The following is an 18,459-nucleotide window of genomic DNA, read 5'->3' as shown; positions in this document are numbered from 1 at the left end:
ATGGGAAATGAATATAATCCCATCAAGAGATACTCCGTGTGTAATGTCCAGACAGGGATTTGTGGATGTTGCCTTCCAGGAATATGCAAAGACTAGGATAAAGGCTAACTGAAACACTGCCTCTTGTGTGTCCGTATGCATGAACCACTGCTGTGGTGTCAGAATGTGTGCGACAGAAGAAGCAGCTACAGCACACCTGCCAAAGCTTCTATCTCTACCTTTCTGATTGTTGAAATAAGCCAAGTCGCCAAAGTCTACAGTTGAAACTGAAACCGAGAAATTTCCCAACAAACTGCAGAACACTGGAATCTTAAAATGGAATATTTGCCTGCGAAAGCCACGATTACCACTCAATCATCTACTGCTCACGAGTCAAAGTCTGTTTGGAATACCTTTTGTTTCAATTTAATTTGGACTCAATTATTATTTGTAATTTGCATGAATGTATATGTATGTCTTTTACCATCTTCTTGTCTTTAGTAGTTTATAAACTCACTCTATATTTAAATCAAGAAAGCCTGATTAAATTGGCTCCTTTTAAACTGTAAATATTGCGATTGGGAATAGGTATCCGCGAGAGGGACGGATCCTTTATAGATTCATCTTGTTCACCTTTATTTGAAATGTTTGATGTAAGCATGTCGAACCCTTCCTCCTCAAGGAACACTAATGAGGGAGGGTGGTTCACCAGCATTCATATTCTAGTAGTTTGTGTCTGCTCAGTGGTCATGGCATGCACAGGAGGAGGAGGTCCTTAGGCATGTCCCCATCTCAGTCACAACAGTGTTTGCATCATTAGATTGTGGTGAAAGCATCAAATCCTTTCTCCCATATCTCTTCTTCCTTGGTGGGTTCGCAGTTCCAGAATGAGCACATTCACAGGGCACCGCAGACCAAAGCTGAGATCATGCCTTGTGATTCATGAGGCCAAAATGTACAAGTGTGAATGCAGGACTCATTGAAAGCGCCAGCAACAGCGTCGCTCCCGATAGCCCCGCGGAAATACTCAGGGAGTCCGGTAATAATAAATTCATTGAGAATTTGGAGGCAGTTTCGCCAACACTTCAGGTTGGGGGCAGGGTCAAGGGAAATGGTGATTTGGGGGAACCACAGATTTGAGCAGGAAAGTTCGACAACGCAGAATCGCCGAGCAGAAACTTATAGCCAAGTTCCACACACATAAGTATGGTCTCAACCGGGACCTTGGATTCATGTCGCATTACATTCACCCCCCACCATCTGGCCTGGGCTTGCAAAATCCTACCAACTGTCCTGGCTTGTGACAATTCACACCTCTTTAACCTGTGATTATCCCTCTCTCCAGTTGCTCCGTCTGGACCTGTAGACTTAATTACTTGCAAAGACTTGCATTCAAAGTATCATATTGCATCTTTGACTTTGTCTATATATATGTTTCTTGAACCCACCTCTTCATTCACCTGAGGAAGGAGCAGTGCTCCGAAAGCTACTGATTCAAAACAAACCTGTGGACTTTAACCTGGTGTTGTAAGACTTCTTACTGTGCTCACCTCAGTCCAACGCCAGCATCTCCACATCATGGAAATATATCGCCATTCCTTCACTGTCGCCAGGGCAAAAACTTGGAACTCCCTCCCTAACAGCACGGTGGGTGTACCTAAACCTCAGGGACTGCAGCGGTTCAAGAACGCAACTCATCAGCACCTTCTGATGGGAAATTAGGGTAATAAATGCTGGACTTAACCTGCAATGCCCATATCACTAAATGAATAAAAAGTCACTGCTATGCTCCCACCCATTGGCCCACTGCTCAAGATGTCTCTTCACTGTTACTTTAGGGAGAGAAGTGGATGTTGTTCCTATTTTGAGAACTGGTTGCTCCTGTGCTGCCCTATTTATTTTCTGTATCCACTTCCTTATTGACTGAGAGCTGGAGTTTCTCAGGTGATTTCCCCAAATCTGTGACACACGGCAGGAATGTGGGAAAGGTAGCAGGAGTGTGGCTGAGAAAAATAGCTGAAATTAGAATGGATCGTTGAATAATCGCAGTGATTAATCCACAACAAACCCAGAGATGGCACGAGAAACACATGCCAACTGGTGGAGAGCTTTGGAAACTGTTTTATGATAGACATCTTAACCAATAGATAATAACTGTATCCACTGTCTGGGGTTTCCTTCACAGGTTTGCCTGTTTGTTCTCAGAGGGTTAATGCAGAGGGAGCATCGCATGTTGGAAGGTCAGCATTGAGAGTGTGTCACATTGTCGGCGGGTCAATACTGAGGGAATGTCACATTGTCAGAAGGTCAATACTGAGGGAGTGTCACACTGTTGGAGGGTCAGTGCAGAGGGAGCGTCGCACATTTGGAGAGTCAGTGCTGAGGGAGCACAGCACTATCAGAGGGTCAGTATGAGCGTGAACTGCACTGTTGAGGGTCAGTATGAGGGAGTACCGCATTGTCGGGGGATCAGTATGAGGGCGTGCTGTACCGTTGGATTGTCAGTACTGAGGGAGTATTGTACATTCACAGGGTCAGTATGTGGGAGTGTTGCACCGTCAGAAGTTCAGTTTGAGAGTGTGCTGCGCCTTTGGAGGATCAGTACTGAGGGTGTATTGCACTGTGGGAGGGTCAGTATGAGAGTGTTGCATTGTCGGATCAGCACTGAGGGAGTGCTGCATTGTCGGTGAGTCAGTACTGAGGGAGTGTTGCACATTCGGATAGTCAGTATGAGGGAATGCTGCACCGTAGGAGGATCAGTATAAGGGTGTGCTACGCTTTCGGAGGGTCAGTATGAGAAAGTGCTGCACCGTGGGTGGGTCAGTACTGAGGATGTGTTGCACCGTTGCAGGGTCAGAATGAGGGTGTGCTGCACCGTCGGAAGGTCAGTACTGAGGTTGTGGGGCAGCATGGTGGCACAATGGGTAAGCACTGCGGCCTCACGGCGCTGAGGTCCCAGGTTCGATCACGGGTCACTGCCCGTGTGGAGTTTGCACATTCTCCCCGTGTTTGCGTGGGTTTCGCCCCCTGTGGTAGTCACCACTAGCTGTATTACGGTAAGACACAAATACTAGAGGTACATGGGTAAATCCCTGCCTGCTGGCTCCGCCCAGGAGGCAATGTATAAATATGTGTGTGCTCGCCGGTGCTGCAGCCATTCTGGTGGCAGCTACAGGAGGCACAACGGGCGCGATTCTCCGTACTCACGACAGGACGGAGAATAGCGGGCGTCGCAAATTTTTACGGCGACGCTGGTCCGACGCCCTCCCGCTATCCTCCGAACCCCGCAAAATCTCAGAGTCGCCATTCCCGACAAAAGCCTCCTTCACGCCCCCGACACGACCAGAATCGCTACAAATTGGACCCCCGCTATTCACCGGCCCGGATGGGCCGAAGTCCCGACGTCATCGCGCCCTGTTTGCACGGCGTGAAACACACCTGCTTTTTAAGTTCGTCAACCAGTCGTGCTGGCTGACGACAGCTTGGAGGAGGTTAGCGCACCGCTCAGCGCACCGCTCGAGTCTGGCCACAACGGGGAAGGCATCCCTGAGAACGGGAGGGGGTCCAGAGCGGGTGGGGGAGACGGAGGGGAGTGGACGGAGGGGAGTGGGGGAGACGGAGGGGGGAATGGGGGAGATGGAGGGGGCAGTGGGGGAGACGGAGGGGGGAGTGGGGGAGACGGAGGGGGGGTGGGGGATACGGAGGGCAGTGGGGGGAGACGGATGGGGAGACGGAGGGGGCAATGGGGATGAGAGGGGGGGGCATGGGGGAACGAGTGGCAGTGGGGGAGACGGAGGGGGCAGTGGGGGACGGAGGAGGTGGGGGAGACGGGGGGGGGTGGGGGGATGGGGGGGGGAGTGGGGGCGACGGAGGGGGGGGAGTGGGGGAGGCGGGGGGGGGGGGGGGGACGGGGGGGAGGGGGGGGCGGGGGGGAGTGGGGGAGACGGGGGGGGAGTGGGGGAGACGGAGGGGGGAGTGGGGGAGACGGGGGGGAGTGGGGGGGGGGAGGGGGAGTGCGGGGGGGGGTTAGGTAGAGAGTGAGCGAGTGAGCCGTCCAACCCCGTAACAAAATGTCTGCCACCATGCCATGGCGTGCCGGTCACGAGGACACGGCCGCTGGTTGCCCTGTGGCTTACGGCCACAGGCCATTGACGACCCGTGAGGAGGACATAGTTTACTGGCCGTTGGATGCAGAAAGTGACCAGGGGTTAGGCTGCCGCGTGTAAGCAGCGCGTCCAGGCACCGGGACACACAGGTATCCCGTGGCAGGCAGCTGCCGAGGTGTCGACTAACCCGTCTAACATGTCCGTTTCTCTGCCCCCACCACCCTTCTGTAGGTTAGCACAATGTATGTGAACAGAACGCCTATGTTCTGCGCAGTGTTGGGCCGCTGTACTGCATTTGGCGATGCAGCAGCATCCACACCCACAACCGCAGTGGATGCAGGGCCAGCTGCAGCAGCAGAGGGAAGGGCCGAGGAGTGCCAGTCGTCGAGCAGCATGGGGAGGAGGAGGAGGAAGAGGAAGAGGAGAGAGTGGGTGCAGCCACGGCGCCAGAGGCGACGACCAAAGCCGAGGGTGTACCGTGTCCGGGTCTCTTTCCTACACAATGACGGACATCATCTGCAGGATGAGACTCCGGCTGAGTAGGCGGACGGTGATACAATCTGCCAACTCCTGTCGCACCTCGCCCACGTGGAACGGGGGAGGATACGCGATCCCGGTTGCCATCAAGGTGACGGTCGCTCTTAACGTCTATGCGACCGGCTCCTTCCAGTCTCCGAGCGGGGACGTCTCCGGGATCTCCCAGTCATCTGTCCACAGGTGCATCCGGGATGGACCGATTGCCCCTCTATGCCATCGTGGACCGCTACATCACCTTCCCGAGGACCAAGCAAGTCAGACTCACGAGCTCGTGGATTTGCCAGCGTGGCCGGGATACCGAGGATGCAGGGAGCAATCGATTGTGTTCACGTCCCCATGCGCCCGTCTGCAGGAGACAGGGACGTGTTCACAAACAGAAGGGGGACATACTCCATGAATATCGAGGTGGTATGCGACCCCCACATGAGGATCATGAATGTCTCTGCAAGGTTCCCAGGGAGTGTGCATGACTCCTACATACTGGCGCGTCGTTCATCCCTGCGATGTTTGAGGGACGTCCCCCCCCGGCTGAGGGGCTGGTTGCTAGGCGACAGGGGTTATCCGCTGAGGTCTTGGCTGATGACGCCTATACGGAGGCCTCAGACCAATGCAGAAAACACGATACAACGAGGCCCATGCAGCAACCAGGGGTGTGGTGGAGCGCTGCCTTGGCCTCCTGAAGATGAGATTCAGGTGCCTGGACCGCTCCGGAGGGGCCCTGCAGTACCAGGCCGAAAGGGTCGCTCGCATTGTAGTGGTCTGCTGTGCGCTGCACAACATCGCGATGCAGAGGGGAGATGACCTGCTGCAGGAGGCGGAGGGAGAAGCCAGTGGCAGTGGTGCCAGCACAGAGGAGGAGGAGGAGGAGGAGGATGAGGAGGAGGTGGAGGAGGAGGAGAGGGAGGAGGAGGAGGCTGGTGGAGTGGCGGGCGCAGAACGCAGGCATGACCCAGGTGCTGGTGATGTCCAGGAGGCGGCACGACAGACCCGGCGAGGACGGCGGGCACGCGACGCCTTGGTGGCAGCACGGTTCACGCATCGCATGTGACGTCCCCGCTGAACACCAAACCACCACCTGCATCGTTAGTCGTGCAGAGGGTCAACACACAACTTCCACCGCCACAACCCCCCCCCACCCCCTCTCAGTGTACACTGCTCCACTTCGACATCACCTTTACCACTGGGCCCAGACGGTATGGCACAACATTGATGGCTGTGTCAGCGGGTGTGATCAGTGCCATGTGGAATGATGACAGCCCGCTCTGCGATGAGCTGTGAGCTCAGAATCGTTAGAGAGAGTCTGACCCATGGCAATAGCTGAACCATCCACCTTGGTGGCCGCTGAGATCGTCACTGACACTCCATCACGTGCCCGCGTGGGCTAGCTGTGGGAGGGGTTGGGGGGGGGGGGGGGGGAGGGGGCAGGGACTGCACACCCGGCACCGAAGTTTCACCACTCGTCAACCCCAGCGACACTCGGTCACCATCACAAATCCTGTGGCTGTGGAACAATCACACGGTATTACAAGTAAGGTGGAACAGTGCGTTTAATGTTAACAATTATTTACAGGTGCCCTAGCCCCTACAACTAAACTGTGCCCTTCACCCGTGCCAACTTACTCAGTGTCTACCTTAGTTGCCTTACGGGCCCTAACATTACGTCTACGTGACTCCCCAGATGATACAGCAGGCGTGGAGGAGGATTGCTGCGAATCGCCCCCCTCGATCGTTTCTCCTTGGCCAAGCGTTTCCTGGGGCGACCCGGCCTTGATGGGCCAGGCTGCTCTGCGGGCATCTCGGGTGATATTGTGTCCACCCCTGCTCTGTCTGCTGCCCACCCAATGCACCAGGGATGGGACGGGGGGAGGCCGAGAATTTCGGGACGTCCCGTGATGGACTGAATGGGACGGGCCCCAAAACCTTCTCCTCCCTCGGGGAGCCCGGTGGCCCCCGGGCCTCACTTTGGGACAGAGGTGTGAGCGGGGAGGTGCCCTGTCGCACCACCGACACCTGGCGCTGCCAGTCCTGGAGGCCTGCAACGGTATCCACCAGGATCCGAAGGTTTGCAGACACGGAGTCCAGGGAGTTAAGACATTCCCGCCAGGGACTGTGCGATCTCAACCTGTGTGTGCACGACGTCATCCAGCACATGTGTCAGGCGGTTGATGCTCTCGGCGACTGACTGCTGCGACTGGCCAATGACCTGGTGAGACTGGGCCAAGGCCTGCAGGGCGCCGGCAATGTCGGTTTGCCTCTGGCAATTGCTGCCTGTGAGAGGGCAACCCTGTCCAGGGCCGAGGATGACGCGTGCATATGAACCGCAATGCCTTGCATCACCTGACCCATTGCCTCCACCGCGGATGCCATCCGTGCGGTGTCGGACTGGGTCTCCTGCCATGAGCGGCACCACTCCCTGCTCGTGGACGCGGTTCGACTCCTCTAACAGCGTCTGCAGAGTCTGGAAGGAAGCCCTCATCCCGTCGTTGTTTCCCTGGATTTCTTGAGGCATCGGCTGTGCGGGTGGGTTGAGAAACTCCAGGAACTCCGAAAACGTCTGGGAGCCAGCTGCATCCTGGGCCTGGTCTGGCCTCCGCGAGTCCGGGCCCTCGGTTGCTCCGACCTCCACCTGCTGTACCTGCTCAGCTGTGATGTGCGAACCAGACTGGTGACCCAGGAGACTCATCACTAAATAGGCCCGCCGGGGTGAGTGTCTCTGGGATGATGGATGTTGTGGGAGATAGCAGTGCCGCAAGCCCGATGTTTTTGCAATTTAGCCCCTCCTCAATGGTGTGGGGCCGCTCAGAGTCCGGAGGGTTATCCCTGGCCATTTCCGTGGGTTGTGTTCTCACCACCCTCTGGGCGTCCTGATCCGCAGATTGGGTTGGGGAGGATGGGACTCCCCGCTGATCGGGCACCCTCTGTCGTGCGGCCCCGGGTGAGGTCGGCGGCAGATGCCTGTGTCCGTCTGCAGCAGACGGCCTGGTCGTTCGGCATCACGTCCTAGGGAAGAGAATGAGACGGGTTATTTAGATTTGCTCGGCAGGCCGCTGGACGGTCCCAGTGGGCAGCGTGTGAAGGGACAGAGGAAGGGGGAGGTATCCCCAGTGGGCAGGGTGTGTGAGGGGACAGAGGATGGGGGAGGTATCCCAGTGGGCAGGGTGTGTGAAGGGACAGAGGATGGGGAGGTATCCCAGTGGGCAGGGTGTGTGAAGGGACAGAGGATGGGGGAGGTGTCCCAGTGGGCAGGGTGTGTGAGGGACAGAGGATGGGGAGGTGTCCAAGTGGGCAGGGTGTGTGAAGGGACAGAGGATGGGGAGGGGTGGGTGTTTGTCAAGGAGGGTTGTCTCACTTGCTGCAGATCCGCCAACCTCGCATAGCGTGCCATCCCGGGTGGCAGACCCCCCCAACAAGGTCCAGTGCCCTCTGCTCAAAGGTGGTGAGGGGGTGCAGGTTGGGCGTACCCCCTCCAGTCTTGTGCCGCTCACGGTTGTTGTGAGCGGACTTGGCCTGTTGGGGGAGGGTACATAGGTAGATCATTACAATACGGCAGGTATCAGCAGTCCGTTCAGATACTGGCACAGTTTGGGGGTCAAGTTGTCATAAGACCATTGCATCTCTCCACAGGGCTGGGTCTGTGACAAATTTGTGAACCATCCTCAAATAACTCTGCCCCAATCCCCCTCCACCCCCCCCGTGCCAGGGGGGGAGGTGGGTGATTAAGTAAAGTGGGGGGGGGGGGGGAGGGATGGTTGTGACCAGGGGGCACCTTCTTGGCACTTACCCTGGCAGCCCTGGTGAGGTCGTGAAGCTTTTTCCGGCACTGCTCTGCAGAGCGAGGGGTCTGCCCCACAGCACTGACGGCAGCAGCCACCTCACGCCAGGCCTGGCGTACCGCGCTGGCAGGTTGGCGATGCCCTCTCCGCGGGCGGATGATGCCCCTCCTCTGCTCGACAGCATCGAGCAGCGTCTCAACATCGGCCTCCACAAAACAAGGTGCAGCTCTCCTGGGCTCCGACATCATGGCCGACAGATTCTGTGCTCGCCCGCGCCTTTTTACGGTGTCAGGCGGCGTCATGTGGGCGTGATCGTGTCGTCGCCGCTTTCCGTCGTCATCGCGCACGTGATTGACGCGGCCGCGTTACTAGCCCATTTCCCGGAAGTGAATACGTCGGGAAATGGACCCTTCACGACCGTCGTAAAACGCGCCCGTTTTTTACGACAATTTCGCGATTTTTTGCGGGTGCGGAGAATCGCGCCCAACACCTTTGCTCAATAAAGTCTCGATTATTCCCACTACTCCCGTCTTTGTGGTAATTGACAGTGCATCAATTTATTGAGCAAAGATTTTTAAAACTATGGATCTTCGCATCAAGCCTGATCGCCTGCAGCTGAGCCCTCAAGCAGCCAACGCTACGTTCGCTTTTGACCACTGGCTAGCCTGCTTCGAAAGCTACCTCCGAACATCCGCTGCGGAACCCTCGGACGCACAGAAGCTCCAAGTTCTTTATTCACGAGTGAGCCCTGACATTTTTCCTCTCATCCGGGATGTGCCCACTTACTCCGAAACAATGGAGCTCCTGAAGGGACATTACGTTCGGCCAGTCAACCAACTATACTCCAGGAGGCGCCTCCTGTCCACGAGACAGCAACTCCCCGGTAAGTCTCTGGATGATTTCTGGCATGCCCTGCACATCCTGGGGAGGAACTGTGACTGCCAGGCAGTTTCGGCAGACCAGCACACAGAACTTTTAATCCGAGACGCCTTCGTTACGGGCATGGGGGTCGCAAACTTGTTAACAGTGGCCTCCCGTAACATCCAGTCGTACGTCCCCGACCACACAGCACCCTCATGGGCATCATGGGCCCCACCAGCTACTGACTCCAGCTCACCGCAAGCCTGCGGCAGCCAGCCAACCCCGGGGGGCCCAAATGCTACTTTTGCAGGCAGAACAAACACCCCTGGCAGCGCTGCCCGGCGCGGAGTGCAACCTGCAATGGATGTGGAAAGGGACACTTTGTTTCTGTGTGTCAGGCCCGTTCGTCACCTCTGTTTCCAGGCCCACAGTTCCTACACCCCCCACGTGCGACCCAGGGGCTCCGCTATTTCCCCCCTCGCAAGCCACGTGCGGCCCGTGGGCGCCACCATCTTTGATGCTGCCCGCCATGTGCGCCCCGTGGGTGCCGCCATCTTCGGCACCATTTTGGATGGCGCCTCAGGACCCCTGCTCGTCTGGAAGCTCGTCTGGCCGTTTATCACCTGCCGCTACCTCCACCACCACTGACCAGCCCGGGGCCTCCCAGCATCTGCCACAGATTGCTTCGATCACCCTGGACCAGTTCCGGCCCCGCAACCTCAATGGTGAAAATCGATGGGCACAAGACGGCCTGCCTTTATTGACTCCGAGAGCACAGAGAGCTTCATCTACCCCACAACGGTAAGGCGCTGCTCCCTCGCAGTACTACTGTTACCCAGAAAATCTCCCTGGCCTCCGGATCCCATTCCATGGAAATCCGGTGGTACTGCATCGCGGTTAGAATTTAGCAACTTCCGGCTCTACGTCCTCCCCCACCTCTGCGCTGCCCTGTTATTCGGCCTGGACTTCCAGTGCCACCTCCAAAGCTTAACCTTAAAATTCGGCGGACACCTACAACCCCTCTCACCGTATGCGGCCTCACGACCGTTAAGGTCGATCCACCTTTCTTGTTTGCGAACCTCATCCCGGATTGCAAACCTGTTGCCACCAGCAGCAGACGGTACAGTGCCCAGGACAGGCCTTCATCAGGTCGGAGGTCCAACGGCTTCTGCAGGAAGGCATTATTGAGGCCAGCAACAGCCCCTGGAGAGTCCAAGTGGTAGTGGTAAAGACTGGGGAAAAGAACAGGATGTTCATTGATTACAGTCAGACCATCAATTGGTACACGCAGCTCGACGCATACTCCTCCCACCCATATCTGACATGGTCAATCAGATTGCACAGTATCGGGTCTTTTCCACAGTGGACCTGAAGTCCACCTACCACCAGCTCCCCATCCACCAGGAGGACCGCCAATACACTCCGTTCGAAGCAGATGGCCGCCTCTATCACTTCCTTAGGATTCCCTTTGGTGTCACTAATGGGGTCTCGGTCTTCCATCGTGAGCTGGACCGAATGATGGACCCATACGGATTGCGGACCACCTTCCCGTACCTAGACAACATCGCAATCTGCGGCCACATCAGCAGGACCACGACGCTAACCTAAAATTTCTCCAGACTGCCCGGCTCCTTAATCTCACGTACAATAAGGAGAAATCCGTGTTCCGCACCAACCGCTTAGCCATCCTTGGCTATGTCATGGAAAATGGAGTTCTAGGGCCCGACCTCAACCGCATGCGCCCCCTCATGGAACGCCCCATCCCCCACTGCTCCAAGGCCCTGAAACGATGCCTGGGGTTTTTCTCCTGCTATGCCCAGTGGGTCCCTAACTATGCGGACAAGGCACGCCCACTCATTCAGTCCACAGTTTTTCCCCTGACGGCTGAGGCCTGCCAGGCCATCAACCGCATCAAGGCAGACATCGCCAAGGCCACGATGCACGCGGTTGACGAGTCCCTTCCCTTCCAGGTCGAGAGCGATGCATCAGACGTAGCTCTGGCCACCACCCTCAACCAGGCGGGCAGGCCCATGGCCTTCTTTTCCCGCACCATGCCTCCGAAATTCGACACTCCTCTGTCGAAAAGGAGGTCAAGCCATTGTGGAAGCTGTGCGGCATTGGAGGCATTACCTGGCCCGCAGAAGATTCACTCACCTCATTGACCAACGATCGGTTGCCTTCATGTTCAATACACAGCGGGGCAAGGTCAAAAACGATAAGATCTTGAGGTGGAGGATCGAGCTCTCCACCTATAATTACAAGATTTTGTATCGCCCCGGGAAGCTCAACGAGCCCCCTGACGTACATGTGCCAGTGCACAAGTGGACCGACTCCGGGCTCTCCACGATGGCCTCTGCCACCCGGGGGTCACCCGGTTCTTCCATTTCATCAAGGTCCGCAACCTGCCCTACTCCATTGAGGAGGTCAGAACTGTCACCAGAGACTGCCAGGTCTGCGCAGAGTGCAAGCCGTACTTCTACCGGCCAGACTGCGTGCACCTGCTGAAGGCCTCCAGCCTGGACTTCAAAGGGCCCCTCCCCTCCACCGACCGCAACACGTATACTCTGAACGTGATCGATGAGTACTCCTGGTTCCCTTTTGCTATCCCATGCCCCAATATGACTTCTGCCATGGTCATTAAAGCCCTCCACAGCATCTTCACTCTGTTCGGTTTCCCCACCTACGTCCACAGCGATCGGGGATCCTCCTTTATGAGTGATGAGCTGCATCAGTCCTCCTCTGCAAGGGCATTGCCTCGAGCAGGATGACCAGCTACAACCCCAGGGGAAACGGGCAGGTGGAGGGAGAACGGGACGGTCTGGAAGGGCGTCCTGCTGGCCCTGTGGTCTAAAGCAGACGAAGGCAGGCCAGCAGCATGGTTCAATTCCCGTACCAGCCTCCCCGAACAGGTGCCAGAATGTGGCGACTAGGGACTTTTCACAGTAACTTCATTGTAGCCTACTCGTGACAATAAGCGATTTTCATTTCATTTCATATCTCCCGGTCTCCCGCTGGCAAGAGGTCCTCCCCGACGCTCTCCAGTCCACCCGATCGCTCCTCTGCACCGCGACCATCGAAACCCCCCCATGAACGTCTCTTTGCTTTCCCCAGGAAGTTCACCTCCTGGGTCTCGCTCCCAACATGGCTGACAGTTCCTGGACCCGTTCTCTTTCGCAAGCATGTGCAGACCCATAAGTCGGACCCTTTGGTCGAAGGCATCCACCTCTTATACGCGAACCAGCAGTACGTGGCGCATCCCGAAGGGCGCCAGGACAGTCTCCCTCCGGGACCTGGCAACCGCTGGATCCCCACCCACGGCCCCTGACCCGACACCCCCCCCACCCCATCCTTCGGTTGCCTCATTCACCCCTGCGCCACTCCCCCTCCCCCCAGCGAACCTCACTACAGCCCTCGCCCCAGGAGGATCCGTCCTCCCACTGGTTCCACTCAGGGGTGACAAAGACGAGGACAACACGCTCCCGGAGTCACAGGTGACCAAGTCGGCGCCCACATCACCACCAGGACTGAGGCGATCACAATGGAGGGTCAAGGCCCCCAACAGACTGAACTTGTACATTTTTTTCCTACAAGAGGCACAACATCTTTGCTCAATAAAGCCTTGATTATTCCACTACTCTCGTCTTTGTGGTAATTGATAGTGAATCATCCCCACAAAGCAAAAATGTGCAGGGTAGGTGGATTGGCCACGCTAAATTGCCCCTTCATTGGAAAAAATTAATTGGGTACTCTAAATTTGAAATAAAAAGTACTGAGGGTGTGCTGTACCAACAAAGAAAAGTACAGCACAGGCACAGGCCCTTCGGCCCTCCAAGCCTGTGCCGACCATGCTGCCCGTCTAAACTAAAATCTTCTACACTTCCTGGGTCCGTATCCCTCTATTCCCATCCTATTCATGTATTTGTCAAGATGCCCCTTGAATGTCACTATCGTCCCTGCTTCCAACACCACCTCCGGCAGCAAGTTCCAGGCACCTACTGTGTCACTCAAAGTCTCTGGTGCAGATGGACTCGGCCGTCTCCATGGAATGGCAATCCGATAATCGCCATCTTCCTGGCGTAAGACGCAACGGCACCGAGCAGACGAACTTCTCGCCAAACGTTCCAGCACCGGCCCTGTCGCTCCCCCACTCGCACACCGTTCTCGTGACTGGGGCTGGGTGTCGTCATCCACTGCTCTTACCTCACTGGGCTCTGCGTCATCGCCGTCCTGACGTCACCATCGGAGGGTTTGGATAGGATTGGATTGTTTATTGTCACATGTACCGAGGTACAGTGTAAAGTATTTTCCTGCGAGCAGCTCAAACAGATCATTTAATACATGAAAATAAAATAAAATAAAAAGAAAGTACATAATAGGGCAATACAAGGTACACAATGTAAATACATAGACACTGGCATCGGATGAAGCATACAGGGGTGTAGTGTTAATGAGGTCAGTCCATAAGAGTGTCACTTTGGAGTCTGGTGACGGTGGAGAAGAAGCTGTTTTTGAATCTGTTCGTGCGTGTTCTCAGACTTTTGTATCTCCTGCCCGATGGAAGAAGTTGGAAGAGTGAGTAAGCCGGGTGGGAGGGGGTCAGTAAAAGTTGGTAAGAATCAGTATGGAATTGCCGAATTTCCTTCGTTTCCAGAGGAAGTATAGGCACTGTTGTGCTTTGTTGGTGGTAGCGTTGACATGGGGTGGACCTGGACAAATTTTTGGCCATGTGCACCCCTAGAAAATTTGAAGCTGTTCACCATCTGCACTTAGGCCCTGTTGATGCAGACAGGGGTTTGCACAGTACTTTGCTTCCTGAAGTCAATGACCAGCTCTTTAGCTTTGCTGGCATTGAGGGATAGATTGTCGTCGCTGCACCACTCCACTAGGTTCTCTGTCTCCCTCCTGTATTCTGACTTGTCATTATTCGCGATCCGATCCTCTATGATCATGTCGTCAGCAAACTTGTAGATGGAGTTGGAACCAAATTTTGCCATGCTGTCGTGTGTATACAGGGAGTATAGGAGGGGGCTAAGTACACAGCCTTTAGGGGCCCCGTATTGAGCACTATCATGAAGAAGGTGTTGTTGTTTATTCTTACTGATTGTGGTCTGTGGGTCAGAAAGTCGAGGGTCCAGTTGCAGAGTGAGGAGACAAGTTCTAGGTTTTGTAGCATTGATATGAGCTTGGCTGCATTATGGTGTTTAAGGCGGAGCTGTAGTAAATAAATAGGAGTCTGATGTACGAGTCCTTGTTGTCAAGATGCTCGAGGGTTGAGTGAAGGGCCAGGGAGATGGCGTGTGCTGTGGACCGGTTGCGGAGGTATGCAAATTGCACTAGATCTAGGCATTCTGGGAGTATGGAGTCGATGCGCTTTATGACCAACCTCTCGAAGCACTTCATTACGATTGATGTCAGGGCCAGCAGTCATTGAGGCACAATGCTTGGTTCTTCTTTGGCACCGGTATGATGGTGGTCTTCTTGAAGCAGGTGTGGACCTGAAGTGGCGTAGGGATAGGTTAGAGATGTCCGCGAACACATCTGCCAGCTGGTCCGCGCAGGGTTAGTGCTGGGGCAATGCTGCACCATCGGAGGGTCAATACTGAGGGTGTGCTGTATTGTGAACAAAGCAGTTAATCCAGAGTCTTGTCTGCTCTCTCAGCTGGATTTTGAAATTCGCATTTTGAGGAAGAGCTGGGTGTGGGAGTTCCTCCACTATTCTGGGTCAATATTTATTCATCCATTGAAATATCGGGTGGGATTCTCCGGTATCTCCTGCCGCATGTTTCTCGGCCACATGCTATTCGCTGGCAGCGGAATTCTATTCTCCCGCTTGTCAATGGGATTTCCCATTGAAACCACCCCACGGCGCCGTGATGGTGGGGCTGTGCTGCCAGTGGGAAAAGTGAATAGCAATGACCAGAGTATTCAAGCCATCATTATTACCACAGATTGGCTTTGAATTTACAACACCCCCAGAACAGGCTGCGGCCTCTAGTCCAATTGTTCAGGACAAAGTGAGTCATTTGTCATAATCGACATTGTCTGGTCGTAACTTCCATTGGCGACAATGCCGTAGACGGTTGCGTACTTGGTGACTCCTGCGTGAGACAGCGGAATTCTACCTGATAAACCTGATTAGGCTGCCGAATGAGGCAGGATTGAGGAACAAAAAGTGAGGGGTGAAAGATTCTTCTCATCAAGGTATGGTAGTATAGTGGTTAGCACTGATGCCTCGCAGCGCCAGGGTCCCAGGTTCAATTCCCGGCTTGGGTCACTGTCTGTGTGAAATCTGCACATTCTCCCCGTGTCTGTGTGGGTTTCTTCTGGGTGCTCCGGTTTCTTCCTACAAGTCCCGAAAGATGTGTTAGGCGAATTGAACATATTGAATTCTCCCTCTGTGTACCCGAACAGGCACCGGACTGTGGCGACTAGGAGCTTTTTACAGTAACTTCATTGCAGTGTAAATGTAAGTCTACTAGTGACAGTAACAAAGATTATTATGTCCGTTACTCACCCGACTGAGGGGAGCGCAGAAATAAAGTAATGCAGGTTGATCAGGAAACCTGATTAGGCAGCCAAACAAGACAGGATTGGGCAGCATCGTAGCACAAGTGGCTAGCACTATCACAGCGCCAGGGTCCCAGGTTCAATTTCCCGCTGGGTCACTGTCTGTGCAGTCTGCACGTTCTCCCCGTGTCTGCGTGGGTTTCCTCCGGGTGCTCCGGTTTTCTCCCACAGTCCAAAGACGTGTAGGTTAGATGGATTGGCCATGCTAAATTGCCCTTCGTCTCCAAATTGTTAAGAGGGGTTATTGGGCTATGGGAATAGGGTGGAAGTGAGGGCTTAAGTGGGTCGACGCTGACTCAATGGGCAGAATGACCTCCTTCTGCACTGTATGTTCTGTAGAATATAGAAACTTGATCTCTATAGAAACCTTTGCAAGTGTGGGTGAAGGCACTATGGCTGCGGGCTCCGAGGCGGCACCTCCTGTGCAGTGGTCAACCGACTAACTGGTCAACTACTTAACAATCCAGTTTTGAAAAGAGGAGTGAAAGTTCAGAAGGCCTGGCCACGGTAACGGATCCGATCCGGGCGGCTGTAGAAAGGATGGAGCAAGAGCTTGAATCCCAGGGAGTGTCGCTGCACAAAATGGAGGAGTCTGTGGACGACCAGAAGGACCGGCTGGCCTATTGCTCCGGTTCCCATTCCCCTGCGACACTAGGTTAAAGTGTGACACTAACAAACCTCGCGCCCAGGATATTTACGCCCCTCCAGTTTAGATGCAACCCGTCCTTCTTGTACAGGTCCCACCTGACCCGGAACAGATCCCAATGGTCCAGACATCTGAAACCCTCCTTCCTACACCAGCTGTTTAGTCATGTGTTTAGCTGTACTATCTTCCTGTTTCTAGCCTCACTGGCACATGGCACAAACCTGGAGTTCTGTTTTTTAACTTTCTACCCAATTCAATGAACTCCTGCTGCAGGACCTCATCACTCTTCCTGCCTATGTCGTTAGTACCAATATGTACCCTGACCTCTGGCTGTTTACTCTCCACCTCCAGAATGCCCCCTTCAGAGAATCCTGGACCCTGGCACCAGTGAGGCAACATACCATCCTGGAGTCTCCAATTTGAGAAGTTTCCTTTAACGTGCTACCTAAATGCAAGTTGTTGCTGATGGTGGTGGTGGGACATTTCTGAAAGTCGTGGACTCACAGAGGTAATTCAATTCCTTTGCTGAACTCATTCATTCCGCCATTACTAGAAACAGCTAAACATAAAAATTATTCACAATATTAGTTGAACGGCTAAATTGCAAAACTTACAGTTATTGTGAAGTGCAGATGCAGGGCAGGTTGGAGCACTGGAGTTTCTCTTGGAGTCTGACATGAGGCTCTCTAGCACTGCCACTGGCAGGGAGGTATTATTGCAGCGTGACATGTTTGCATGGCAGTTCCCATTGTAAACGTGGACATCAGCAACATTGAATAGGAAGACATCAACTTAAATGAGAGTGTTGTAGACGGGAACTGCACATTCCCCTCCTCTTTCCCCACTATCCTACAATTTGTTTCCCCTTCAAGTATTTATCCAACTCCCCCTTTTGAGCGTTCCTATTGAATCTGCTTCCACTGTCCTTTCAGGCAGTGCCTTCCAGATCACAACAACTCACGGTTAAAAAAATTCTTCTCATTCCTCTTCTGCTTCATTAACCAATCTCTCCAATCTATGTCTGCTCTGGTTACTGACCCTTTTGCCACTGGAAACTCATTCTCCCCATTTACTCTATCGAAACCCCCTTGTCATTGTGAACGCCTCAATTAAATCTCCCCCTTAACCTTGTCTGTTCCAAGGAGAATAATCCCAGCTTCTCCAGATTAACTGAGGTCCCCTCATCCCTGGAACTGAAAAATCTTCTCCAAAGTCATCATTCTTAAAGTGCAGGGCCCAGAATTGGACAGAATAGTCCAACTGGGGCACTGCCGATGAGTTAAATAGTTTTAGCAAAACATCTTCACTTTTGTATTCTGCTTCTCTATTGATAATTCCCCCTTCTGTAAACAGCCTCTTCAACCTGTCCTGTCACCTTCAGTATCATTTATTTTATATTCACCTCTTTCTTTCCACCAAAAACCTCACACTTCTCAGGCGCCATCGTTTAGGGAAGACCCTTCTGCATTGTAGGAATTAAACCCCATCCAGTGTCCATCCTCCACGTGTCCATCCTCCCCACCCAATGTCCATCCTCCCCGTGTCCATCCTCCCCACCCAATGTCCATCCTCCCCGTGTCCATCCTCCCCACCCAATGTCCATCATCCCCGTGTCCATCATCCCCATCCAGTGTCCATTATCCCCAATCCAGTCACTGCCATCCCCCATCAAGTGTCCATCATCCCCACCCAGTGTCCACCATCCCCAATCCAGTGCCCACTCTCCCCCACCCAGTGCCCACTCTCCCCCACCATGTCCACCATCCCCCACCCAGTGCCCACCATCCTCCACCCATTGCCCACTATCTCCAATCCAGTGTCCACCATCCCCCAACCAGTGTCCACCATCCCCCACCCAGTGTCCACCATCCCCCACCCAGTGTCCACCATCCCCCAACCAGTGTCCACCATCCCCCACCCAGTGTCCACCATCCCCAATCCAGTGTCCATTATCCCCAATCCAGTCTCTGCCATCCCCACCCAGTGCCCA

The 18,459-nt window shown here is 54.4% G+C and overlaps 1 protein-coding gene across 3 annotated transcripts in view; it reads right to left on the bottom strand.

Annotated features, from left to right (window-relative positions):
• LOC119955756 (H-2 class II histocompatibility antigen, A-D beta chain-like) overlaps positions 1-17,998 on the bottom strand; it is a 215,797-nt gene extending 197,799 nt beyond the window's left edge. The window contains exons 1-2 of one of the 3 annotated variants that reach the window (XM_038782285.1): positions 17,872-17,997; positions 17,084-17,167 (exon numbers count right to left, since the gene is read on the bottom strand). In XM_038782285.1, the coding sequence (XP_038638213.1) occupies positions 17,084-17,147 (64 nt within the window). In that variant the 5' untranslated portion in view covers positions 17,148-17,167; positions 17,872-17,997. Of the gene's footprint in view, positions 1-17,083 lie in introns of all 3 variants that reach the window. The other 2 variants (XM_038782284.1, XM_038782287.1) reach the window with 2 other exon arrangements.
• Between the last annotated feature and the right edge of the window lie 461 nt (positions 17,999-18,459).

The sequence above is a fragment of the Scyliorhinus canicula genome, chromosome 21 (assembly GCF_902713615.1).
Source record: "Scyliorhinus canicula chromosome 21, sScyCan1.1, whole genome shotgun sequence".
Taxonomy (NCBI): domain Eukaryota; kingdom Metazoa; phylum Chordata; class Chondrichthyes; order Carcharhiniformes; family Scyliorhinidae; genus Scyliorhinus; species Scyliorhinus canicula.
The sequence above is the reverse complement of the archived record's forward strand: the minus strand, read 5'-3'. Positions and strand labels throughout refer to the sequence as shown.